This window comes from Leptopilina boulardi, unplaced genomic scaffold, assembly GCF_019393585.1.
Source record: "Leptopilina boulardi isolate dan_hultmark-lab unplaced genomic scaffold, ZJU_Lbou_2.1 LbouV2_126, whole genome shotgun sequence".
NCBI classification, from domain to species: Eukaryota; Metazoa; Arthropoda; class Insecta; order Hymenoptera; family Figitidae; genus Leptopilina; species Leptopilina boulardi.
In genome coordinates this window covers 1,699,977-1,726,245 of record NW_026137670.1, presented here as the reverse complement: position 1 = coordinate 1,726,245, position 26,269 = coordinate 1,699,977, and the positions used below count along the sequence as shown (strand labels likewise).

Genomic DNA, 26,269 nt, shown 5'->3' with positions numbered 1-26,269 from the left:
ATCAGTGGCCTTCTAACAGGGGTGGAGTCTTTCGTTTTTACTCTCCATTAAGTCAACAAATTTTTTAATTTTTTTTAACAAGTTATAGTAGTTGAATGCAAAATTCAAGTACATTTATTATCATAAATACACAAGGTACTAATGTAATTATTTATTTTATAAATAAAATCTTTATATTTTCTCTAAGAAAAAAAAAATCCAACATGTAAAGAACACTAATAGCAAAAGAACCATATTGTGAGGGATTGATAATAATAATAAAAAAAAAAAAAAACAATAATAATTATTGCTGAAAATTATTTAAAGGAAAATTTTTTCTGCCAAAAATATGGAGACACTGTATATGTGAGTTAACGAATATTATTTTCGTCGTCGTCTATCGTCTAGATAAAGATAGAGAAGAGACACATAAATACAAGTGTATACATGAACACGTCCCGTCATGAAAAACATTCAATCTCTCCTAAAGGAAGGCATTTTATAATTGAAGAAAGAGGAAGAGTTTAATCGGAGTTGATGCTCTCATCACATAGCAGTGTCTAGTGCATTATTCGTTAATGTTTCCTCCTACTTTATTGGTAAGAAGAGTTAACTCAAAATATTAAGAGTGCGTTTCAAATAAAATTGCATGCCCACCTAAATTTATTCTTATTAGTTAGATGTTAATAATTTATGATTTTTATACAAATTAAGAATATAATTAATTTTTAATGTTGAATTAAATAAATTGCAGAAAATGCAATTATTTATTATTTTTGTTCAATTAAGAACTCCTTTAAAATAAATATTAATTTTGAAATTAATATACATAATACATTAAAAAGATAAAAATATATCAAATAAATAATAAAGTAGATAGGAGGTAGCCTCGACATCTATAGAGGGTTTCTGATTATTATTTTTAAAATATCGATACAAATATTTTTTTGATTTGATCCTATTATAGAAAGATTTATTTCAATCAATTAATATAACTGCGTTTGGGACTTTACTCCATACAAAGGAGATTCTATATACGTGTGAGTTTGTAAAAATTATTCAATTAAGACATGAAAAAATAAAATAACTATTTATAAAAATACTTACAAGCATATGCGTCGCGTATCATTGTCACGCACGTGAAGAGAGTGATATGTCCCTCAAATGAGGACACATCAAAGTGATTCGATAAAACAAAAAATAATTTTTTTAATGATTTTCCTTACTTTTCTTTTTATTTCGTATTTTTTTTTGTTTCAGGTAGCTGTAAACATTACTATAACTGAATAGCAAAAATTTTTATTCTATTTTAATAAATGAAGTTTGAAGCAAATAAAATTATAAAATAATGCTGCTAATTTCTAGCATTAAACAATTATCAATATTAGAACAACGAATACCTGGATAATTATTAATGAATATTCTTGCTATGATTTAAATACCTAAAGTAATTAAAGTGATGATTAAAGTGAAGTCAAAAACAATTATAATTTTGAGTTCAAGATTTTGTGAATTACATATAAAAAAGGAAAGTACTTTATTATTCATTGTTGTTTTGACATTCTATTGTATTGTAAATGTTGTTTGTGAAAAACAGCAAACAAATTTGAGAGTACCACGTGGAATCAAAGAATTACAGAGATTTGTTTTTAATTCTGTTCAGCCATCTCCCTTTACAGGGTATTGTGATTTTGAAGAGTTTTGTGATTGGTCTTGGAATGAAACTGCTGGTTTTAGAATTACTGCCGCTCCGGCAGATGAACATTTAGGTCCTATGACGGATGCAAGCAATAATAAAAACGGTATATATAAAAATCTAATTTTGAAAAAGGAATTTCTTATTAATTTTTTTAGTTCATTATTAATTTATTGATATTTTTCAGGATATTTTTTGTTACTGAACGAGCGAAAAGAAGGACAACTATGGACTATAAGATCTATTCCCAAAACAGGTTCGAGATGTCTTTTGGATTTATCGAGTCATCAGGTTCAAATGAGAAATGGAATTATTCGCTTAGTTATAGTAACAAATAATTACACTAGTTTAGTTGCTGCTGAAAGATCTGGGAACGATCATGCAGTGTAAGTATCAAAATTTATTATTATTGCGATTCTTCAAAATTGCAAAGGAAAATTTAATACTTATCAAAAAGTTTTGATAAAAAAATTACAAATTAATTAAATTAAAAATTAATTACAGATGGGAACCGATAAGATTCAATTTAGGAGCAATCAGTCAACCTTACAAATTGATTTTGGAAGTTACGATGCCAACTACTGACTCAAGTTTTGCTGTTGATAACATTCGTCTAGTGGATTGTTTTCCAGGTACAAAACAGTTCACGAGAACTGGAATTTTTAAACAAAATTAATTAAAAAAATTGCATAGCTTATTGATTTTTTTAATTTTCTGCTTATATTTTTGAAACAGAATACAATGCAGTTGGTTCAGTTTGCACCACGGACATGTTTCGATGTAACAATGGATCCTGCTTAAACAGAACGAGAGTTTGTGATTTAACTGAAGATTGTGCCGATGGTGAAGATGAATTACAAGATTGTGGTAATTTTTTTTTTCTCTTTTTCATCGGATTTTATTTTACTAAAGAAAAGAATTTTAATGTATTTTTTCTGTCTTACAGACAAGGTACCCGAAACGGCAAGATGTAATTTTGAAAGTGGATGGTGTGGATGGAATAATGTTCCTGGTAGGCCCTTAAATTGGACTCTTCATCAAGGTCCTACTCCAACTGAAAGAACGGGTCCAAGTTACGATCACACATATCGAAATGAAACTGGTACTTCAATTACTATTGATTAAATGAATTTGTTAATGTTTATTCCTTTTTATAAAAATCAATAATTTGAATGTTTAAATTTATGTTACAGGAACATTTGCATATGTTAATATGTCAAAACGAGCCGATTATGGTAGTCGGGGTACTATAAACAGCCCCTTATTTAATCCAACGCCCCCCTACAGCAGTGACCCAACAAGTCCATATTTTCAAACGTGTCAAGTAAGTCTCGTCAAATTAATTTTTAAAACCACATTAAATTAATTTAAATTCTACTTGTAATGATAATTTTTTTAAAAGGTTCGATTTTTTTATCATCAATATGGAGCACACAGTGGTTCACTTGGATTATATTTGGTACAAGTAAAGAAACACCAAAATCAAACAGATCGTCTTTGGTGGACATTTGGTGATCAAAAAGATGCATGGTATAATCAAGCAGTTGCCTTACCTGATATTCGAGTCAGGTACTTTTTGCAATTCGAAGCCAGCAGAGCATACGCTTCAAAAGGGGACGTTGCCATAGACGATTTTTCACTCAGTCCTGAATGTTTTGGAATAGGTATAATTTAAATTATTTATTTAATTTAATTAATTAAATTTTAGTTAGAAAATTATTAAATTTGAATAAATAAATTTTAAAAAATAATTAAAATAAATTAATAATTATTATAATTAATTTAAATTCATAAAATAAAATAAATTGCTGTTACAGGAGTTCCACCGGAGGCTTTAAAGGGATATAATTATTATGATCCAGTTATAGAATCTTCCATAAACCCTAAGAGTCAAAGCATCGATTTTATTAACGAAACAGGTAATTTAAATAATGTTTACACTATTTTTAGAAAAAAATTTTTTAAATAAGTTTTAAATATCTCAAGTGATTATAAAAAAGACTCATTTTGCATGTAATAAGATTTTATAAATAATTATTATTATTCAGTTGTTCGAATTACAACTTGCGGACAACTTGGAAGAATGGGTCCAACTGCAACACAATGTGCTAACGAATATAATGGAACGAATATTGAAGTTACTCCTTTTTCTCTTTCATCTTCTTCAAGTGAAGAAGTTTCTAATTTTAATCTCAAAGGAATCCAACGTTGGACTGCACCTAGAGGCGGTTACTATACGTTAGTATAATTTGAATATTTGTAAATTTTAAAAAAATTGATTTTATTTGTAGCACTGTGACTTCTTTTTGTTAATTTTACCAGACTTTACAATGAATTTTAAGATAGACTTAATATTAATAATAAATTTTAACTTTAGTGTAATTGCTATGGGAGCACGTGGAGGACGAGGATCTGGTGGAATGGGAAGTACTTTGGGTTCCCTTGTGCGAGGAGTTATTGAATTAGAAAAAGAACAACAATTGTACTTTTTAATTGGACAACCAGGTTCAGATGCATGTCCAAAGGTATGCCTTTGCTCTGACTTTATGCAATCTATTTTGTATTTAAAATTTTATTTTTCTAAACTGTTTTCTTTTACATTTATAGAGTCTAGGTCTTGAAAAACATGATTGTCAACAATTAGGTCAAATTTCTTCATCTGTATATACGTCAAAAGTACATGCTGTAAAGAAGATAGAATTAAAAGATGGTGGAGGTGGTGGAGGAGGAGCTACATATATTTTTAAAGTAAGTTATAATTCATGTATAATCATTTTTTATATCATTACAACTCATTTTTCACAATTATTTAATAAAATTTTATTATCTTGGAATTTAAATTTTAAAGATGATTTTATTTTTATGAAATTAGTTGAAATCTAATGGAGAACACCAACCACTGATGATAGCAGCTGGTGGAGGTGGTTTAGGTTTGGGTCAGTTTGCTGATGATGGAGTTCAACATGGAAAAGGCTTACCTCCACCAGGAAGTAGGCCCACAACTGGAGTATCAATTCGGGGAGACGCTGGTAATATTTTATAACATAGAAACAAAAATTTGGAATCATTTTATAATTTTTTCTATAATGCCTTTTTTTATAATTATTATAATTTATTAAGTTAACAATGTACATCATTTTATTGCTATTGATTGTAGAATTATTTCAATTGCACTTGCAGGTGCTGGAGGCGGATGGTTTGGCTTATTAAATACCAATTCAAGTCAATCAGCAGGATTGCCATTAATTTTAGGTGGTAGCGGTGGGATAGGATGTGGTCCAAACAGTAATGGTCATGGAAATGGTGGATTTGGTGGAGGCGGAGGTGGTTGTTTAACTGGAGGTGGAGGAGGCGGTTATGTAGGAAAGTTAATTATCTACCTACATTACATTAAGTTTAGATGTTTGTCGTCCAATCATCTCAATGTTCATTACAAAAAGTTTTTCAATTTTATCGTAAAAGTAACTTTAATTTTTTTCTCATTTTTTGCTGAGTAGGTTAAAAAAAAATTTAATTCTCAACTTATATAGGAGGAAGCACAGGGGGTCAAGAATCTCCAAACGGTCAGGGTGGCTTTTCATTTGCTGCTTCAGAAGTTCTTCATCTTGCTTTTCACATAGGATATAATCAAGGACCAGGAGAAGCTCTAATTATACCAGCAATTAGTGGATGTGGATGCGATTTTCGATGTGTTGTATTGGATCAATATTTATCTGAAGTAAAATGTTTGTGTCCGCCAGGTTGGCTTCTTGGAAATGATTCAAAATCCTGTTTAAGTAAGTATTACTACCGTAAATGAATATAAAATTCTTTTTTAAATAAACAACAGTTTCTTGAATAATTTTTATCTTTACAGTGGCAGAAGAAACTGACGTAGCACATCAGACTTTTATGATTATATTAATTGCATTCAGCATTGGTTTAATATTTGCGCTTTCTGGACTTTTTCTTTTGTTGTGTGAGTTCAAATTTGAATTCGATTCAAGGCACTCGTACATTTCTACATACTATATAAATTAACAGTATCCTGCCTTATTTATAGATAATCGATATCAACACCGAAAAGCTTTAATTAGACGACGTCAAGTAATGTTCGGTAATGGAACGGAATTAACTGCCCTTCGTGCAGTTTCCGACAGTATGATGACTGAATTCAATCCAAATTATGAATTTGCGGGAAATTTATACAGTTTTAAAGATCTTCCTCAAATACCACGAGATAATATTTCATTAGTAAAGTAAGTTTAGTTCTAAACATGAAATACACGTTGAAAAATAATTTTGAAATATTTCATTAATTTAATAATGAAGATAGTCTCTTTCCAAAAATAATTCTTTTTATATTTCACTTAGACCTTTGGGACAAGGAGCATTTGGGGAAGTATTTCAAGGTGTTTACAAGTATCGCCGAAATGACGAACATCCTGTTGCAGTAAAAACACTTCCTTCATTGTCAACATCTCACGCGGAAGCTGACTTTATGATGGAAGCATTGATTATGAGCAAATTCAATCATCCAAATATAGTACACTTTATTGGTGTTTCATTTGATAAACATCCTAGATATATAATTTTAGAATTACTGGCTGGTGGGGATTTAAAAAATTTTTTACGAGAAGAAAGACCTCGCCCTGTAAATAAATTTTCACATTTTTTCTATTTTATTATGCACACTCTTTAGAAGTAAAGAAAATTTATTTATTCCTTACATTGTAGGATCGATCAACAACTTTATCAATGCAAGATTTAATAATGTGCGCCTATGATGTCGCAAATGGCTGTAAATATATGGAAGATGCTCGATTTATTCATCGAGATATAGCGGCTAGAAATTGTCTTTTGACTTGTAAAGGACCTGGACGAATAGTTAAAATTGCAGATTTTGGTATGGCTCGAGATATTTATAGAAGCGATTATTATCGAAAAGGCGGTAAAGCAATGTTGCCTATCAAGTGGATGCCCCCAGAAAGCTTTTTGGATGGAATATTTACGACTAAAACTGATGTTTGGTATGATTTTCATTTTAAATTTTACATATTAAACTCTTTTGTTTTAGAATTAATGGTGATTTTGTTCTTTGTAGGGCCTTTGGAGTTCTTCTATGGGAAATTATGTCCTTTGGTTATATGCCTTATACGGGATGTGCTAATCGAGAGGTAATGTCAATGGTTACAACTGGTGGACGATTGGAAAGGCCTGCTGGTTGTCCCGATCCAATTTATGGTGTAATGACTCGATGTTGGCATCCACATCCCGAAGATAGGCCTAGTTTTACTACAATTGTTGAAAGAATAGGATATTGCTTACAGGTAATTTAGCTCATATAAAAATCTAAATTTTGTTGGATTATTCTACATACATAATTTACAGGATCCCGATGTTCTAAATTATCCAATGCCAAATTATGATGTTTTACCGTCTTGTGAGAGAGAAATAACAATTATGAGACCAGATCCTGAAACTGAATGTATTAACGTACATGCTAACGTAAGTATATCGATATTTATAAAGATTTAATTCGGTGTGCATGAATTTCCTATAAAAATCATTCATTACAATTTTCATTTTAAAAAATTTTTTTAGAAATTATTATTTTTGACAGAATTTTTTTATTTTACAGTCATTTTCTTTACATGACTTTTTATTTTAAAAATTTTAATTCAAGTGAATTTTAATAAAATTCTTTAAAATGTAAATTGTATTTAATGATTTTTATGGTAAATTTATGCGCCTCTTAATTCTTGTACGCTTGATTACAAACACTATTTGGTACAGCTGAATACTGGCACAGTAAATCTAATTATGTACGCAATTACGGACATATAATTTTTCAGTAGGGATTTCTCAAATCGCTTTGCAGGAATACAAGGTTAAATTTTGATTAGAATCAACTACTTCAGGGGCATTAGAAGAAATTATTTTCTTGATATTTACAAATTGAAACTTTTTGCAAAAAATCCTATGAAAGTTTTGATGTCGACCGAGTCTCCATTCGTTTTTGTAGCTATTAGCAACAATTTGATTCGCATCTTAACAATGGAATTAATCTACTAGTGTGATGACTTTAAAGTAGAAGTTCCATTATTTTCAAAATCTTCAAAATAATTTAACATTGTACTTTATCAGAAGTATTTTAGCAAGCAATTTTTCCTTTCAAGATTGCAGCAATCTTTTATGGCAAAATTTGTTTTCTTCGTTATCCTCATAAACTATTATAGGGAAAGGAATCAGTACAATCAAAAATTTAAGATTGCAGAAATTTTTGATTAAATTGATATAGAATGCACCGTGATACACTTAAAATATGTTTGCAATTTTTTATTGTACGACAAATTAAGAAAATATACTACTGTTTTTATTTCACAGTGCAAAAGTTTGAAACCATGTTTTAGAGATGAAATTTCCGGGGTGAAGTTATCTTCTAAGTTGTTTAATTGATACACTTTTCTTCAAAATAAGTTTGGTATGTATTGATTTTTATTATTATACCATTACTATTACTCATTAGAATTGTTTGGTTAAGATGCCTTATATTCTGATTATATGCAATGAAGGTTTGCCTATATTGTCGTCCTTTTTAACAGCTCTTCTCAAAGACGTCATAGATTGCTAGAAGCAATTTTCGATTTATGACCCTATTTGGAATTTTCCCTTAGTGCTCGGTTGTAAAATAGAGGCAATAGTTGGTTTTGTTATTTTTCAATATGTGTTTAATTAATAAAAATTGACTCATCATTAAAGAAACATTCAGAAAAGATCCTTTCTCAAACAAACTATGAACAAAAATTTTACATTTTGCTGTGCCACAAAAAAATGTTATCATATCTATTGTTAACAAAAATTGTGATTTAAATCACAAATGATATATAAAAAGAAAAGTTAAATTATTTTTCATTAACAGATGTGAAGTGTAATAATATTTTGGTTTGTTATTAGAATGAAGGTGAAAAAGAATATAGAGAACTAGAAAAGGAAAATGCTAATATGATCAACTGTAGCAAAAATACGTCAACATTAGATGATATAAACTGTAATAGCAACTCGTATGAAAAGTCAAGTTCTGAGATGAATGATTCGAATGCTGATACGTTAGTTATGCTTTCAAGTACAAATCTAGATACAGCGATGTCATCATCAAATACTCAGTCATTTTCTCCAAGTCATGTAATTTTAAATTCAAATGGTAACAATATTAATGGGATGATAAAAAAAAATGCCTTAAAAGGAGCATTGAGTTTGGATCCCAGCGCTCTCTGTCGAGATAATATACCATATGAAAAAATTGCTTTTTCATCACCATCGACTCAAACGAATAATTCTGATAACATGGAATTAATGAAGGTAATATTGTGATTTATTTCAAAAATTTTGTTATTACTGTCTTTTTAAATTAATTTATGATTTATTTAGGAATCAATAGGACATGAATTGCCACGGGAAGAAGAGTGTTCTTGCTGAGATTCATCATTTCAGAGTGACTGAAACAGTTTCTCCGACAATCAATACAAGAACCCTCATAGATCATAAATACTTCATGATGTCAACTGTAAAGTTTATAGATCCTCAAGTCAGTCTTGTCAATCATAAGAAGAAACGCTCACTAAACAAGACAAATATATATAAATAAATATATATACGTCGTCCATAAAATTTACATATGCGTGTTAAATTATTTTATAAGATCAGTGATTATTTAACATTTATAACATTTAAAGTAAGTTTGTAATAAGAAATACTTCTTCTGAAAGTTGTGATGTGTATAATTTAATTCAAAACAACGAATATTATTTATTGTAAAGTAACTGCAACACCTTTGCGGAGTTGAAAATTCGAACCAGGGAGACATGAAAGTGAATTAAATATTGATTTTTCAAGTTATTGCAACATTTTGATGTCTCGGTTCAACATCTTCTTTAAGTTATTTATATTATTAACAAAAAAACTTTGTTAGCATAGGTCACTTATCTAAAGAGAAGGACATCTTCGATTTATTAATAAGTTACTTGTATGTAAGTAAAATTTCTGTGATTTGGTTAATAATTTATTATTTTTTATTGTAAGTGACCTCTGTTATCAAAATTGTGTTTCTTAATAAATAGGCTGAAGTGGATGATAATTTTTATTATTTCCTGGATTGAATTATCATCTCTGAATATTATTTATCAACGGAAATAGGATCAATCGCTTTTGTATTTAAAACTTCGTGAATAAATGTTTGGATTTTACTTCTTGTTTTTAATATTTTGACAATATTTGTCATTTTTATCTTAAAAATTTATATTCTGTATGTTGTAGACTGCAAAAATCCTTTAATTCATGTAGTGCATTTCTATCATGAACACAGTGATCTGAAAACCTCGAAAATTTGCCAAAATTCAAATTATAATCGGGATTTTCTGAATTTGAATCATTTCAATCAATAATCAGAGTTTATACAAATTTGTTTATAGAATAAAAAATTATCAATACTATAACTTTGCAGCAGGTTATTTTTTTTTTATTTTTGTTTATTGTGGGAAAACTGATACACAACAAGGAAAGTATTTATCACTTGTATTCATAATAGTTGTAGAAATTTTCAATTCAAATATCCATGAATTATAAGAAGAAAATCGTGTCACAGCTTCGATAATCATTTGTATTATAAAACAAGTTTAATTAATTTCGAAGGATCAATGTGGATAATTTAGGTTTATGATATAGAATTCTATTATAACCTTGAATGAAGAATAGCAAAAATAGATGATATTTGTAATAAAATATGTGCATTTTTCTAAAAAATCCTCAATATCTCGTTAGGACACGTTCACTATTGTTCGATTATTTATTAATTAGTTTTATAAAAAGCCATTAGATTAAGACAACTAAGTTATTTTTGTAAATTTTCACACATAATTTCTAAATTTGCACAGAAATATTTAGTTGTAATTTTAAGTCTTTCATTGATCATAATACAATCAATTCATGTATTACTTTATAAAGTCTTATAAATGCTTTAATCTTAAACTTAAATATTTAATTTCAAGGATTATTTTTACTGCAAAAAAAATTATTACTCTTTAAATACAAATTTGTAAATAAAGTCTCGAAAAAATTGGTAGTTAGACTTGAAATAATGAAATAAAATTAAATATAATATTATAACAAGAAAATAATTAATAATGCGCCAAAAACCGATAGGTAACATAAGCTCCTGGTAAAATAATATTGTAATTTAAAATTTTAATGATTTTGCAAACAGAGCTGCTGTAGCTTGAGCTTTATCTCCATTTAATCTACGCAGTTCTGCTAATACCTGAGCTCTAGTAAAACCTAGAGACACAATTTCAATGACGGTTGCTTCCGTGAATGGATCGTGTGGAAGTACAATATTATCTGAGCTTGATAAACTAGAAGCAGATGAATTAGCTCTACTTTGCCCGCCTAGAATAAAAAAAAAAATAATTTATGTTTACTAATTAACAAATAAAATGTTCTACGCGATACTTTGCAATTTTTTTAAGAAAAATTAAAAACATTTATTTACTTTGAATGATGAATTGTACAAACATTTTATTTTCCATGAAAAATTAAAATTATTGGATCTATACTTACTCAGCTGATTTTGCTTATCTGCTTCTCTGGAACTATCTTCAAGAGCTTTTTGAAGATCCCTGTCATCCAAAGCATCATCATTATTACCACTTAATCTTGCGCATTCTGGTAATTCTCCTAAAATAAAGTACAAATTTTTAAATATCTTCATAATTTAATGACAAGGGGTTTAGATGAAGACATGAAAATGTTCTTATTATGAAAAATTATATATGCTTAAGCATATAGTTTACCTTCAGTAAGAAAAGATGTCTCGGCTCCAGTAGTTCCAATTGTTAAAACATTTTTTTTCAGATCAATACAACATTGATGTCTTTTTAGCATGTCTAATCCAAGCAACATGTCCATCGGTTGCTCTTCTAACACACTAAACGATGTTGTCAGATGATCATTACCTATCTGTATCTGTACCATGTGTATTCTTCCAATAATTCGTTGAACACCAACACCCTTTGCGATGCCCGCCCATCTTGTGTCAACCAGTCGCATTATATGACACCTTTCAGCACAAGCCGCAGACATAATTGTAGTTTGTGCTCCTAAATTTTGTAAACATCTCAATTAGTTTCTATAAACATTAATAGAGATAGGAACTTTATGTTTGAGCATAAAAGTACAAATTTGAAAAATCTTCTATTGTTTTAAGATCTGTATTAAAAAAATATTAATTAACCTGAATCGATAAATGCTTTGACAGGAAATCCATTAACTTTACAATTGATGTATAACATGACAACAGTGCCAAATGTTTCTGGATTGTATTCCATAGCAGCTTCCATATTGGCCTCTATATTCTTCTGCCGTATTTCATCTGCAATCAATCGTTGTGTTTCAGTGTCCAATGGATCAGCACTCATCATTCTCTGTCTTTGTGCTTGTCTTTCTTCTCGAAGTTTTATTTGTTCTTTCAATACCGTGGCAAATCTTTCTATAACAAATCAAACAAACAAAATATATAAAAAATGATAAAAATAATAGAGTGAGTTATAATTGAAATTATTAAATTTCAAAAAGGTTTAAATGAAAAATTTTAAAAGGTTAATCCCAGGCCTGAAATTCTAGTAATATTTTCATTTTCTCTCACCAAGATTTCCTGATAATAAAGCATCAGCTAATCTGGGATTATTTTGTTTTAATAATGCCAGTTGATCAGGATTAGCTAAAACCATATCTCGAATCATTGCAGGGTCATCTTCACTGCGAGGATTTTGAACTCTTTGAGCAGAAATATTGTTTACACTAGGTGCAACTCGACTAGTTGATGCTCCTGGTATTCTTATAGAACTAAAGTCTAATACAGGAATTGCTGTAAAATTAAGAAACATTTAAATACAAGTTGACAAAAAATTAAATAAGCAATAAAAAACGAATGTTTCTTACATGCATTGAAAGGATGTAAACTACTCAAATCAGCTCTGCTCTGATGCATGTGTTGAAGTATCACAACATCCCCGTCATTTATACCAAGTTGTCTCAGTGATTTTTTATCGTCCATCATGGGTCGACCATTAAACATAATAACTATTTCATGTGCTGGAAGGCCACTTTCAATTTCACAAAATGCTTTAAAATTTTCGAGCTCCAAATCTTCACTTACATCTAAAATAAAAATAACATCGCTCAACGTTGTTACTGTTATTTTCATTTTGAAGGATTTTCTTGTTGTTTTTGTGAAATTTTTCAGAAACTACACAAATTCTACACTTTATTTTTATTGAAAACTTTTTCAAAGTTGCAGAGAAGAATGTTTTTTAAAAAAAAATTATATTTCTATTCTAAATATAGAAGACTATTGTGACAGAATGATATGCAAATTATCACAAATTATGACTCGCAGGATGTAAACATTCAACCCAACTCACTACTACTGAGCAGGGTTGGAGAATGACGCGTCATTCTTGGTTCTGGCGTAAATTACGTAATTAACGTAGACAAAATAAAAAACACATTTTTATTGGTGGACATATTTACAAAATTCTTTTTTTCTGATTGGTTAAAGTATAACGCCATGTTTGTTTGTATATATATTCTTAGTGTCGTCTGCTCCTACTGTCAAAAAAGAAGAATATTACAATAAACTTTTAATTTTTAAATTAACATTAAAATGTCTCTATTTCCTGCTTATTCGAGTGTTAAAAATTTTAATGAATCTAATGTCAATTCTGCAGAAGAATTAGTAAATGGTAAGTGGTTTTAATTCTCATAATTTTATATGTAAATATAACCTTAAAAAGATTATGATTGTAAATAAATATTGTTCTTTTAATTAAATTTTATAGTTAACATTACCTAATATTATTAAATTTGGAGAATTTTTAATAATTAACACAGTAGTAAATATTTTAATAAGAATTTAGTTTATACTTTTTTTTTGTAAAGATTTTTGCAAACATAAATAAAAATTACAAATCTTTTGTAGATGACAATAAAGAAAAATGGCTTTCAAATTCAAGTTTTCAATCAAGTGTAGAATTTAATAAACCCACTGATATATCGTCATCATCATCAGAAGAAAATGAATCTGTACATGTACCAACTTCATCGAAATTAGAAACAATTCCTGAGAATATAAAAATTGTGTCAAATTATCGTGATTCAACTCACGCTACTGTTAATTTGAGAAAACATCATAAGAAGAAAAAGAAGAAGCACAAAATTAAAATCGAACAAAACTATGAACGAAAAGTAGAAAATGTCTATTTTGAGGATCGAATTCTCGATACAAGAATGTGCACTGTTGACACCTTGTGCTCGAGAGTACGACCTTTGTATAATTTATCCGAACACAGTCTAGATTTCATTTCTAGAAAACGATTTAAGAAACGTACACTTTGTCGATATTATTCAAAGAATATTGACAAACAGGAACAAACAAAAAAGAAAGATACTATTATCAAGAGAACAAAATCCAATGATAATTCGGAAATTATGCCAGAATGGTGTGTAAATATGGAAGAAGAACAAAAAACAAAAACACAAGATTTTAATAAAAAGTTAGAAGAGAATCCACATGATATTGAAATTTGGCTTCGTTATGTTGATTTTCAGGTAGTATTTTATTTATCTAAAAACTAATGTGATTTCTAATTTTTTATATACTATTGATTATCTATTTGTCGTTTCTTCATGTTGTAGGATGATGCAATAACTTTTCAACCCTTTAAAAATAATACGCACTCGATATTACAAAAAAAGTTGTCTATCGTTGAAAAAGGTTTGGAAAACAATCCTGATTCCTTGGAATTGCAAAAATTAAAATTATTCTTTATGTCCGAACTTGCACCAGCCGATCAATTTTCCAATGAATTAGAAGCACTTCTTAATAAAGATTCGGGTAATTTGATTTTATGGCAAACTCTCATTATGGTGACACAATCGTCGGTTGCTTTGTGTTCTGCGCCAAATGTTTTGAATTTATTTACAAAATGTCTTTTTGTTTTACGACAACGTTCAAGGGCGAATCCTCGTTTTTACGATACACAAGTTTTGAGTAAGTTTTTCTTGTTTTACTTTTTAAAATAGGAAATGTTTGTTTTAATTCAAATTAATTGTAAAACTTTTTATAGATACAATGTTTCAGTGCTTGATGTTTCTTAGACATGCAGGATTTTGGGAACAAATGTGGGAAACAATTCGAATGAATTTATGTTTAAATCTCGATTTACGTAAAGAGAATTTACAACTTCAAAGTTCAATTGATGAAAAAAATCTCAGTGAGTATTAATTAATTACTATTTTTGACTTAATGGATAATAATTTTTTTCTTTTAATTTATCAAGTTGGAATGGAAGAAGTAATTCTGACGTCGAGACTACCATTGAATCAACTTTGGCTTCGAGTAGAATCATTGAGAGAAAGATGTCATTGGGTTAGTGTAACAAGCGATCAACTTGAGCTGATTGGAGATTCAAAAAGATTTGTTTTACCTGAAGATGTGGCTGATTTTGTTCATCCTCTAGTCTCGCATAATTCAAATTTCCATTTGGCAGTTTATTCACTATTAGCACTTAAAGTGCCTCTGTTACCAACTCGAGATACCACCTTAAAGGTAAAAATTAATGATAAATTATTCCTTTAACTGTCAATTATCAATTTCATTTTAATGAATAATTTTAATTTCAATAAACTAATTTTCATAATAATTACTTTACATTTTTAGATTTTGGGATTGAAGGATTTGAACTGGATTTTCGATTCTATGGAAGTTTTATTGCCATTAGCGTATCCCTGTGTAGGTGAAATGGCTGGACATGAAAAAAGAAAGTCACTTCTCGAAGGTTTAATACAAGGACAATTAACGTCGGGTCCGCAATTTTTGAGATTTCATCCTGCGCAGGAACCTTTTTTGGATTTTATTAGATCAACATTTAAAATAATTGCCGAGGCCTTGCCACCTTTACAACGAACAAGCATTTACATCTGGTGGTTGCGATTTGAAAGAATGTTGATTTATTTTGGAAAAGATGATCCTTTAAAAAGTGATAATCGGTAAGATAAATTTTTCTTACTTAATAATATTTTTAAGAATTTGAAAATATTTATATTTTCAGTGGAAAAAAATTGAAAAACATATTGAAGGAATTTTTGAAGAAATCAGAAAATCGAAATAATTTACATTTTTATCGTGAATATGCACTCATTGAATATGAACATGGACATTTTGAAAGTTCTGTGACTATTTTGGAAACGGCTCTTGACTCAAATAATTTATGTCCAGCAACAATAACAGACGTGAATGAAAAAACAACAGTTATGAGTGTTTATAGGACACTTTTTGAAATTTTACTCAATACCAAAACATATTGCAAAACAAATAGAGATCATTTGAAAAAAATTGCAATAAAATTAGTACCAGAAACTAAAGGAAATCGTTTACTATCAGCATATAAATTTTTACACGATTCCGTGGAAAATTTTCTTTCTCACGAGATAATTGAAGAAAGTGATGATGCTTTTTTCTTACCAAATTTGATATGCGACACAATTATGTGTTACGCGTATCTTTCATTGATAGTGGAACGAAGTATTATTGAAATTATGAATACAATTCGAAGATGTATTGATCATTGCAAAGAAACTCCGGGATTATTGGTAAAAACAAAAGTTTTAAATTTATTTTATCAAAATTTTAGTTTTATTTTGTTTCGTTTAATTTTTATTACATTTCACTTATTTTCAGGAGCGTTTATATGAAAGTGAATTAGCATTTTTACAATTTCACGCAGAGGAAATTTATGATTCGAAAAATCTTTTGAAGGAAATTTTAAATGAAGCTTCACATTTATATCCAGATAATTTCTATATACTTTCTGTATTTGCCGATGTTGAGGTAAATTATAATCTATATTATATAAAAAATATACAATAAATATTAATTAAAAAAATAATATTTAACAGTACGAATTACCAACTTGGCGACAAAATAAAAGCGGAAAAATTCGATTGTGGCAAGCGATGACAATGTGCTTGGCAGAAAATTCACGGATAAAGTCATTAAAAAAAAGTAATCTTTTTGATGCAGCAGGTGCTCTTCTTAATAAATTATTATCATTTTATAGAAAACTTGCTCGGTAAGTAGATTAAAAAATATATTCTGACGGCATTAAAAAATTAAAAATTTAACAATTATTTAATTTACAGAAATCCTGACATCCGACACTGTCCACTTTTGTGGAGGCTGTTCATATTATTGTTGCGAGAGGAAAATCTTTCCGAAAAAAAGGGTGAAGATGCTTATCACGAAAGTGTGGTAAATTGCCCATGGGCAAGATGTATTTATATTGATTCCGCAGAAATTGCTCCACAACAATTAACACAAATTCAGGATGTCATACGTGGAAAAGAGTTAAGAATACATGTTACTCCTGAAGAGTTGGATATCCTCAGAAGTTAATTTTTGTAAATATATAACATTTTTTTTATACATTTAATTTTTATAAACTATTTTAAAGTAAATTTAATATAATAAATATGGAATTTAATATAAATAAAATTTTAATATTTATTGTATTAGTTATAATTAATCAGTTATTAATTATTAATTATATTTTCTTTTTTCTATAGCAGAGAAATACACCTGTGTATAGAATATAGCTCTTAATCAGGGTCAAGATGACACTTTTAAAAACCTTACCATTTTTCAAATTAATCAATATACTTTTTAAATATAATCAACATAATTTCTAAACAATTTTAAAAATTACATATAAAAATTTTAATACAAAATCTAATTAAACAAAAATTATTTTCAAATAATTTTTTTTTTTTTTTGAGAAAATACGATTTTATCGATCGAAAATGATGAAAATTGTTTTCCACGACAGTCGCTAGGAGCGGTAATGTAGTTAAAAAAATAGAATATTATTGCCAGAGAAATGAAACAGAAGTGAAACTGAAATGTGTTACTAATTTCATCTCCAAGTTCTTCCAAAGTTTTTTTGTGTCTTTTTGTGGTAATTATTTTTTTCCTGAAACGTAGTGTTAATTTTATACCGGTTCGATCGGTTGTATCTCCATTAAGAATGGGAAGACATAGAATTTAAAATTAATTTTTCTCAAAAAGTCTGTGTGTATTATTATCAAGTCAAAATCATCAGTTGTCTTTTTTTAACCCCAAAAAAAGAAAAACAAAAAGAATGGCAGAAAATTTGGGCAAACGTCCTTCGAAAGGGATTTTAAAGACATCAAGCAGCTTTGACAACCAAGAAGCACCAAGGTAAATAACAATAAAACCCTTTCAACTTTACCTTGAAAAACATTGTAATCATAACCTGACACTTTGGCGGTAATAGAGCTTCATCGCCACGCTTTTAATCTCATTAAAGCAAAATCAGTTTGTCCTCACTTAAAGCATTATATTTCTATATGTCAAAATTTATCTCTCGTTTCTTTGACTATAATTGAGAGAAATTTCTTTTTCAATTGAATTTTTGAAAAAAAATACACTGATTATAAAAGATAATTTCACTCTCTATGTATTACTGACGATTTCTTTTTTTTTTGAAAGACTTATTTTTATTTTGACATAATAATATTATTCTAGTTTTGCGTGTTGAATCTCTTAATTGTTAAATCGCGTGCGAGGATGAAAAAAATTAACAATTGTAAGATTTGAAGGTATATAAATTCTCTGTTATAAAACGCTCAACAATTTACACTTTAGTTATTCCATGAAATACAGTAATAAACTGTTGAACAATTTACATTTACTTATTCCATGAAAGAGAATATTGCAGAATGTGAGTCATTATAATAAAATTGGATGATAAATTCCTCTCTTAAATACTCCCACACTAGATGAGTAAGATTTTTCCAAATAGTTGGGGATTTTTCACAAAATTTTTCACTCAACATTTTTAACACTAAAAAAAAATAAAAATCCGAAAGAATTAAACTTGTGAATATAAAAAAAAGTTTTGATTTATGAATTAATACGATAGTTTCCAAAAATTAGTAATTTAAATTATTGATAATTACAGGTGAAGTCAATTTCAATGAATAGTACACTTTAAAACAATAAAAAAAGAAAGAAAAAAAACACGTTAATTATAGGCTTCAATTTGCTATAAAAAGCAAAAGTTAATTTTCTATTCAAAGTCTTTTTTTTATGAATTCCAATTGTCTTGCGAATGACGAATTAAAAATATACGGAAGGGAAATATTTGCATAAATAATGAATGTCTCATAAAATAGAAATGTTATTTTAAAACATTGACATTTTAAACACGTTATCAAATGGCTTTTGTGATTGTTTCGAATAGAAGAAAATTACAGCATCCGGTTAATTTGTATGTGTACAACGTTTCATTCACTCATCCCACCTTGTAAATGTCGGGGGAAAATCAATTTTCTATATATTAAACGATTTGGTGTATGTGTGGTATATTAAACCATTGCCGAATATTTAAGAATCTCTATTTCCACCTTATTATTTCTTTATTTATCGCTCCATTCATCTTTCCATTTATAAAAATAATTCTCGTGCTTGTAATTTTTTTTGTATTTCGATTGATTTCCGATATTAAAGTCTGGTTTTTAGAATAAAAAATAAAAATTGAACTATTTTTTGAGGGATAAAAGGAAGAAAAATTGATTTTTTTTTTAAATTAAATATTGGAGTTTATTTTATATATAGTTGAATAATAAATATTCCAGAGCAAGCAAAGAAACAAAATGGGATGAAATGAATATTATTGCAACTTTACATCCAGCGGACAAAGATTATGGTCACATGAAAATAGAAGAACCAAAAACCCCATATAATTATGCGGCAGTTAACGATAATGACATGGATCATCTTGACTCATCTGCAGTTGCATCAAAGTAAGTTTTTTCTACTAATATTCTCTTATAATTAATTTATTACTTCAAACAACAATTAATATTAAAATTAACTATGAAACTAATGCGCGCATTTTGTAAAACATATTTTTTTTAGATTAGAAAAAAATGTAAAGCCAAAAATTTTCGAAGAATCGAGTGACGAGGAGGATGAAGAAACTCCTGATGAAAGAGGTAATTATTTAAAAAAAATAAATTAAGTTCAGTTAAATAATTAATTTGAAATGTAAAAAAAATGTTCACAGAAAAGAGGAAAGCATTTGAGGCGAAAAGAAAGGGACATTATCGAGAATGGGAGGCGGTACAATTAGCAAGAAAAAAACTTCTCGAGGAAGATGAAGATGAGGAGGACGAGGACGAATTATTAGAAGAGACGGGCGGCGATGATGAAAATAATTCAAAGACACAATCTAAGTGCGTGCCATCAAGTGCAAGTGAGAATGAGAGAAAGTCAGAATGATTAAAATACCTTAAGAATAAATGCATTAGAAAGCATGCCGATTCGTCCATAGAGATATTTTTAGATAAAATATCTTTCTATCTTTGTTTGTGATTTTCTTTGCATTATATCTACATTTCATGTCTTATGAGAGAAAAAAAAAAATTACAAATCAAACAAAACAATTACAAAATTGCTATAGTAATTTAAAATAGTTATTTATTATCGAAAATTAAAAATATATAGTCTCTTTTTTCGAATCTTAAAATGTTCACAAATTTTAACTTCAAATAAGAAGCAGGATACTTCCCAAAAAAGCGATTTAAATCTAGAAGTAGTTTAAGCATGATATTGTTTTTTTTTAAAAGGACGTCACTGAAATATGTATTTCAGTGGAGGACAATTATCATTTTTGAGATAATTAGTTAAACAATAGTTATTCCAGAATTTCCCCCGAAAGAAAAAAAAATATCAAACACCAACTCGTTAAAAAAATAGGTTTAATCAAAAAAAAAAAAGAAAAAAAACGTGTTAAAAAGATTAAATAGTCGACAGATTAGTAATTTCGTGATAGGAAAAATTCGAGTCAGTATATATATATATATATATAATCGCGAATTGACCTTGAAATAAGGAGAGATGTAATTTTTACAAATTTTATTGTTTTTGTTGTAATCGATATGATAGTATATTTTTGTGTTGTAAATAACAACAGTGCAAAACCCCAACTAGAGAATGTTGTTGCATTCTAAAAATAGAATTTATAGATACAAAAAAAAAAGATTATTGATTTTCTGTCATAAATGTTCAAAAAAAGAGAAACATTTTTTTTTCTCTTTAGAAAATACATCATAATAGTAATTTGTTTAATGAAAAAAATTAATTAAAAATAAGTTATAGTGTACTATATTACAATGATTAGCAAAACTACTGAATTAATCTAATCGAAATTAGTCTAATTTAAATGATAGTTTAATGATAAATAGTTTAAGTCACATTTTTATGGACAGAGAGCACTCGTCGTATTATGAATGATAAAAAAAAATATGGAGTTATGTATATTTAACCTAAGTTTTTTAATTAAAACTTAAGTTAATTTAATTTTTTTTTACTATTATTGATGTTGATTTTTTCATGTCTACGATTTTTGGACAGAAATCACGAGAAAAGAAATAATTATTTTTTCGGATGTTTGCACTGTGCTGCGTGTATGGAACATCACAAGAAAACTAAGTAATTTTCTACGCTGCGAATTTTTTTTTGTTATTTATATATATATACCTACATGGACTCGTGAGATTTTTTTCTCCACTTTTTACAAAAAAAAAAAAAAAAAAAAAAAGAAACTGTCTTCTTTTATTTACAAGGTTAATAAATTATTTTATGAAACATTTTTCTAGTTAAAAATTAGTTATTTCTAGAATATACCATATCTTTTTATCTTAATAATGGAAACAATAATAAATTGTGTAAAAAATTTGAAAAGTATTTATTGACTTTTCGTAATGATTGAAAAAAATACTATACATTTTACTTACAGTTTATATGACATTGGTAACAAAATTTTCAATCCTGTGATAAATGTCATTTTTTTCCATTTCTTCGTCACTTTATTTGATAGTTTCGTCTTTATATTCAGTAATATTATCATCTTTATATTCTTTTGTCTCTATACTACTATTATTTTCATCGTTTTCACATTTACTGTCAATAACTACATTTGTATTACTTTCAGTATTCGTTTCTAATGGAATTCGATCGCCCCATTTACAAAGTTTTGCGCAACGATAAAGATTCCTAAAATAATAATATATAATTAATATTTTAATTTATTGGAATAAAAATTGATATTATTTTCAATTAAATATTTATGTTAAAAAACTTTAAAAAGGATATTTAAAATTTGAATATTCTACCTTCCATCGTTCTTACGCGAGAAAATAATTTCTCTCAAATTTCCAGAACTATTACACATTCGACAAATTACATGTCCTCCTTTTTTCAAAGGTTTACTAATTAATCGAGGCCAATTGACATCGTTTTCTAATTTATCACCTGTAAATAATAAATTTTTAAAATTGATTTTCTTTAATTTTATTATTTAATTTGAATATTTAATTTAATATTATTCATTTTATTAAAAAGAACCTTTTTTAAATACAACGTATGAATAACGTTCGTATCTCGTTAATTTTCCCAGTAATGGTAAAGAATTATATCCTGCTTCAAAATAACAAATATTTGTCTTTGGACAATCAAGATCATGAGGGCACTGAAATAAGAAAAAAAATATTATTTCTTATTTTAAAGTAAATATAATTTCAAATAAAAAAATAATATTAAAGTGTCGAAATATTATTAGAAAAGAAATTATATTTAAATATCTTACTGGAGCGAAGACATGAGTTTCTTTTGATTTGCCGTCTTTGGTATTTAAATTCGATAAATGTAAAATGAAATCTCGAGCCTCGGTTACAATCTGTTGAAAATTAAAATTATTATTTTTTAGATAAATAACAATAATAATTTGATATTTATAATTGTTTAAACTCACTTGAAATCCCGCATCTGTTCCTTCTTCAACAATGACTAAATAATTTTTTGTTTTTTTCCAAAGTTTCATAACTGTGTCTAGTCTACTTTTCGTATTTGGTAATTCAATTAGAGAAAATGCGCTCACTGTGATGTCATAATTTTCCTAGATATAATTGAAATATTAAAATTCATTATAAAAGTGAAAGAGAAAGAGAAAAATAAATTCTTACTCGCAGGGACATTGGCATAAACTGTCGATAAAAAATTCCACAGAAATTTGGATAAAGAATTTTTGTAATATATTCAGAAAGTGTGTTGATTTCATTCGAAATATCGACATTCACAAATTCATTTACTTTTTTCGGCCACAGATCATTTATTACCCTAGAAATAAAATTTTGAATTAAAACCTTTAATTTTAGTTTTTTATAAGTAAATAATCATTTTTTCTTAGAAACTAATTAAAATTTTTATTTTAATAAGTACATTACCACATTGTGCTTCCAATTCCTGAACCAAAATCAAGAACCGTTTTTGGTTGGAATTTCTTATCGCGAATACAAATTTCATTAAAAATAGCATGTAAAACTGCATAGTTCGGTACACTTCTACTAATCATGTATAATAAACTTTTATGATTATCGTAAACTGTTTCTTGCCAATGATTGGCCCATTGTTTTACAAAAATTGAAACCTTTCGTTCATTTTTTTTTCTTTGAAGATTTAACTCTTCAGTGCTAAAATTTTCAAACTTTTTCTTTCTTAGATACTTTTCGTGTGTGTTTTCGTATAATTTATTTCTCTCATTTTCTTCTAAAGGTAAATGACGACCGTGTAAATGATTTTTAAATTTAATACTTTCTGCGGGAAAACTTTTTTTATTTGGATAATCTGAAATAGATATTCTTTTAATTATTAAATATACAAACATAATAAATTAAATAGTTAATAAAAATAGAATTTTACAAATAAACCTCAATACTAGTAATTAATATTACCTTCTAAAATAATGTTTATTGCATCGGAAATTGGCGTGGGTAAAGTAATTACATTTTTTTTTATTATTCCAGGATGTTGTCTATGCTTTAGTTCCTCTTTTTCAAGTAAAGAATTAACTGTTTCCAATAATTGAGGTCTTGTCCCAGTTGAATACTGAAATAGTAACAATCGATAAATATAAAAAAGCTATATAGAAAATAATAAAACATTACTCTATTTACCCATTTAATTTGACAGGACACGAATATTTTGGATTTTGATAACATAATTGTAAAAATTGACAGCAAGATTTCATAGAAAAGTTTCCTATTTTTTAATTACTAAATAACAATGACAGTAAAATGACATGCCCGTTTAACAATGGCTTTTTCATTTTTTCATAAGCATTTTACTTCATATTTCTAATTTATTGTTATAAATAAATAAATTTCCAACAGATTATTTGTGATACAACCACAACAATCACTACGATTATAGAACATAACCTAAAAATGATCACATGGACATGTGGTATGCTTTTGTAAATAAAATTGATAAAATTCTTTTAATTGTTTAAATTGGTGAAACTAATTTTACTTTTTTTTTAAATTTAGTTATTTCTTAAACTGATTTTCTTTTTATGGATTACATTTAAAATAAATTATTATTTCTTACGAAATCTTATTTTCATTTTTAAATTTAGCGCGCCTGTAACGATGAAGGGAAAAAACGTTGGCTGACATCTATCGTGCAATAAGAGAGGCTATCGTTTTACCGACAGTGTCGAAAACGGAAGTCAAGGCCACTTCTGTTTCCCGCCAAAATTGTAGCCGTTGTACAACGATGGCGTCCCTGGACGCCATTTTGATTCCCTGTTCGTCAGCAACACACGGCATTTGGTTTGCACAGTAGAAGAAACATTTTGTTCACTCAATTGTTGAGTTTTCTACTTGTTATTTGTTTTAGACGATCGATTCTGGTTTTAAAAGGTTAGTGATATATAATATATATTAAAAATTAACATTATTGTACTGTATCAAATATACGTAACACCTATTGGTGCAGTGAAAATTTGCTTCATTGAATATTTTCAGAAATTGTGGTATAATATATATGTATATTTTTTACATTATTTCTCAAAAATAATGTCAAATTAATAATCTTATTGTCAATTTTATTGATATATTAAACAATAAAATTTATTTTCTCAAATGCTCGAACATAACCTAAAACTGAAGTTTGAAGAAAAAATGAATAATTCTTTCGAAATATATTGGTAAATAATTAATATATTGTGGTTTCCTTTTCTTTGCATAAAAATGTTTAGTTTTGAGGTTACGTAACTGGTATTAGACTGCCTTCAGCAATGAAAAAAAAAAAAAAAAAAAAAAAAAAAATGGCTAATATTAAAGACGAGTGATCTTTAATTATATACATGTAAAAAAAGTTTCCTCTTAAACAGCGAAAAGTTTTACTAGATTCGTCAAAGGTTTAATAAAAATAATTATAACTTTTGCAATTCTAGTGAAAGCTTTAGCTGTTTCAGGTAAGACTTTTTTTTCGTGTGAAAATAAATTAAAATTTTTTTTTTTTTTATTTTCTATAAATATGAACTAGTTAAATTTTTAACTCAACACCCACATAACCTCAAAATTGCTGTAATTCCAATTTTGAACTTATTCAATTCATTTTTCATTTTCAGATTAAAAACAAGAAAAATCTGAGAACAAAATTAAAACTATCGTAAACTTTCTCCAATAAGTCAATCATCCACATGAAATTCCCTGATCGGTAAGTTTTTTATTTTAAAAAATAATGCAACAAAATTTGTAATTATTGAATTTATTTAATTTTCTAAAATTAATCCTACTTATTAAATTCTTAATAAAAATATAATTTTTTTTAGCTACTTTCGATCATGGCCACTAGGAGTCACAGAAAATTCAGACTTCGGCAGCAAGTGGAGCGAATCGAATCATTGAACTCCGGTCTCCTTGTGAAAGATTATTTTCAAAATTTTCAAAATTTTGATTTTAATCCAGAGGAGGGATCTCCGAATTTCAATGATTTGACAAGTAACACTTGGAAACAAGCAGGGAATTTACTACAATGGTAAATATAATTATTTTGTGTTTTAATTATACATCATTTTACATTCGTAAATTTTGAAAATTAAAAATTTTTAATTAATTTTAATTTTTAAAATTTATTTAATTCAATTTAATAAATATACAATTGATATAAAATTGTTTTTCGTGTGAAACGAACTAAAAGTTTATTTAGTAATTTTTTTTTCTTTCTTAAAAGACAATAGTAACACGTGATTTAGTTTATTCTCTTGAATGTAGACTGAGATCGATTGTTCGTAATGCCACAAAATTTTTGGCAGAAACAAAAGCTTTCGTTCTTTTCTACTTGTCCTTTGCTAGATGAAAAATGGGGATTCTCGATTTCCTGGGAGAACATTATTCACTAGTTTTTCCGACCTTTGTGGTACTGCCGTAAAGTACTTTGTTTCAGGTTTTGTCCTTTCAAAGATTTTTCACTCTTGCCATTTTTTTTTTTTTTTTTGCTTTTGATTTACGCAAAATATTTCACGTGTCTACCTAACAGCTTGAGTATTATTTTTTTTTATTATTAATACAATTTAAACATAATAATAATTATTATTTTTGAATAAAATTAATAAATACAAATAATATATTAAA

The 26,269-nt window shown here is 27.7% G+C and overlaps 5 protein-coding genes and 1 long non-coding RNA gene across 7 annotated transcripts in view; 4 read left to right on the top strand and 2 right to left on the bottom strand.

The window, feature by feature from the left end:
- The first annotated feature begins 10 nt into the window (after positions 1-10).
- LOC127291212 (leukocyte tyrosine kinase receptor-like) lies at positions 11-9,900 on the top strand. The gene is made up of 24 exons (XM_051320187.1): positions 11-135; positions 307-578; positions 1,240-1,781; positions 1,863-2,061; positions 2,180-2,307; positions 2,411-2,542; positions 2,622-2,777; positions 2,869-2,999; positions 3,078-3,339; positions 3,493-3,594; positions 3,724-3,913; positions 4,053-4,200; positions 4,283-4,423; positions 4,548-4,704; positions 4,856-5,040; positions 5,208-5,451; positions 5,532-5,633; positions 5,718-5,913; positions 6,029-6,308; positions 6,392-6,684; positions 6,759-6,984; positions 7,046-7,162; positions 8,612-9,016; positions 9,086-9,900. Exons 3-24 carry the CDS (start codon positions 1,439-1,441, stop codon positions 9,131-9,133), a joined length of 4,185 nt encoding a protein of 1,394 aa, XP_051176144.1. The 5' UTR covers positions 11-135; positions 307-578; positions 1,240-1,438; the 3' UTR covers positions 9,134-9,900.
- A 250-nt stretch (positions 9,901-10,150) lies between these two features.
- Positions 10,151-13,141, bottom strand: LOC127291217 (protein DDI1 homolog 2). Its single transcript, XM_051320195.1, has 6 exons — positions 12,650-13,141; positions 12,354-12,575; positions 11,943-12,197; positions 11,503-11,808; positions 11,270-11,386; positions 10,151-11,098 (listed from the first exon to the last, which is right to left on the bottom strand). The coding sequence occupies exons 1-6, from the start codon at positions 12,912-12,914 to the stop codon at positions 10,890-10,892; spliced, it is 1,374 nt and encodes a 457-aa protein (XP_051176152.1). The 5' UTR covers positions 12,915-13,141; the 3' UTR covers positions 10,151-10,889.
- Positions 13,142-13,279: 138 nt separating this feature from the next.
- LOC127291213 (nuclear exosome regulator NRDE2) lies at positions 13,280-17,833 on the top strand. 2 transcript variants are annotated; one of them, XM_051320189.1, is made up of 11 exons: positions 13,280-13,452; positions 13,689-14,317; positions 14,405-14,759; positions 14,836-14,982; positions 15,049-15,317; positions 15,429-15,757; positions 15,820-16,360; positions 16,449-16,598; positions 16,667-16,839; positions 16,910-17,167; positions 17,333-17,833. In XM_051320189.1, the coding sequence occupies exons 1-10, from the start codon at positions 13,374-13,376 to the stop codon at positions 17,160-17,162; spliced, it is 2,925 nt and encodes a 974-aa protein (XP_051176146.1). In that variant the 5' UTR covers positions 13,280-13,373; the 3' UTR covers positions 17,163-17,167; positions 17,333-17,833. The 2 variants fall into 2 exon arrangements, with proteins under 2 accessions (XP_051176146.1, XP_051176145.1); XM_051320188.1 differs by lacking the exon at positions 17,333-17,833 and having other exon boundaries at positions 16,910-17,288.
- On the top strand, positions 17,645-21,441 carry LOC127291218 (protein phosphatase inhibitor 2-like). The gene is made up of 4 exons (XM_051320196.1): positions 17,645-17,984; positions 19,424-19,591; positions 19,707-19,783; positions 19,855-21,441. The coding sequence occupies exons 1-4, from the start codon at positions 17,905-17,907 to the stop codon at positions 20,067-20,069; spliced, it is 540 nt and encodes a 179-aa protein (XP_051176153.1). The 5' UTR covers positions 17,645-17,904; the 3' UTR covers positions 20,070-21,441.
- Positions 21,442-21,513: 72 nt separating this feature from the next.
- Positions 21,514-24,066, bottom strand: LOC127291216 (methyltransferase-like protein 17, mitochondrial). Its single transcript, XM_051320194.1, has 9 exons — positions 23,804-24,066; positions 23,582-23,735; positions 23,075-23,474; positions 22,814-22,967; positions 22,603-22,746; positions 22,438-22,527; positions 22,197-22,320; positions 21,965-22,103; positions 21,514-21,845 (listed from the first exon to the last, which is right to left on the bottom strand). The coding sequence occupies exons 1-9, from the start codon at positions 23,846-23,848 to the stop codon at positions 21,659-21,661; spliced, it is 1,437 nt and encodes a 478-aa protein (XP_051176151.1). The 5' UTR covers positions 23,849-24,066; the 3' UTR covers positions 21,514-21,658.
- A 225-nt stretch (positions 24,067-24,291) lies between these two features.
- The window catches only part of LOC127291211 (uncharacterized), a 270,805-nt gene continuing 268,827 nt past the window's right edge, over positions 24,292-26,269 (top strand). The window contains exons 1-3 of the long non-coding RNA XR_007844558.1: positions 24,292-24,550; positions 25,264-25,352; positions 25,468-25,673. This is a non-coding gene — a long non-coding RNA (uncharacterized LOC127291211). The remainder of the gene's footprint in view (positions 24,551-25,263; positions 25,353-25,467; positions 25,674-26,269) is intronic.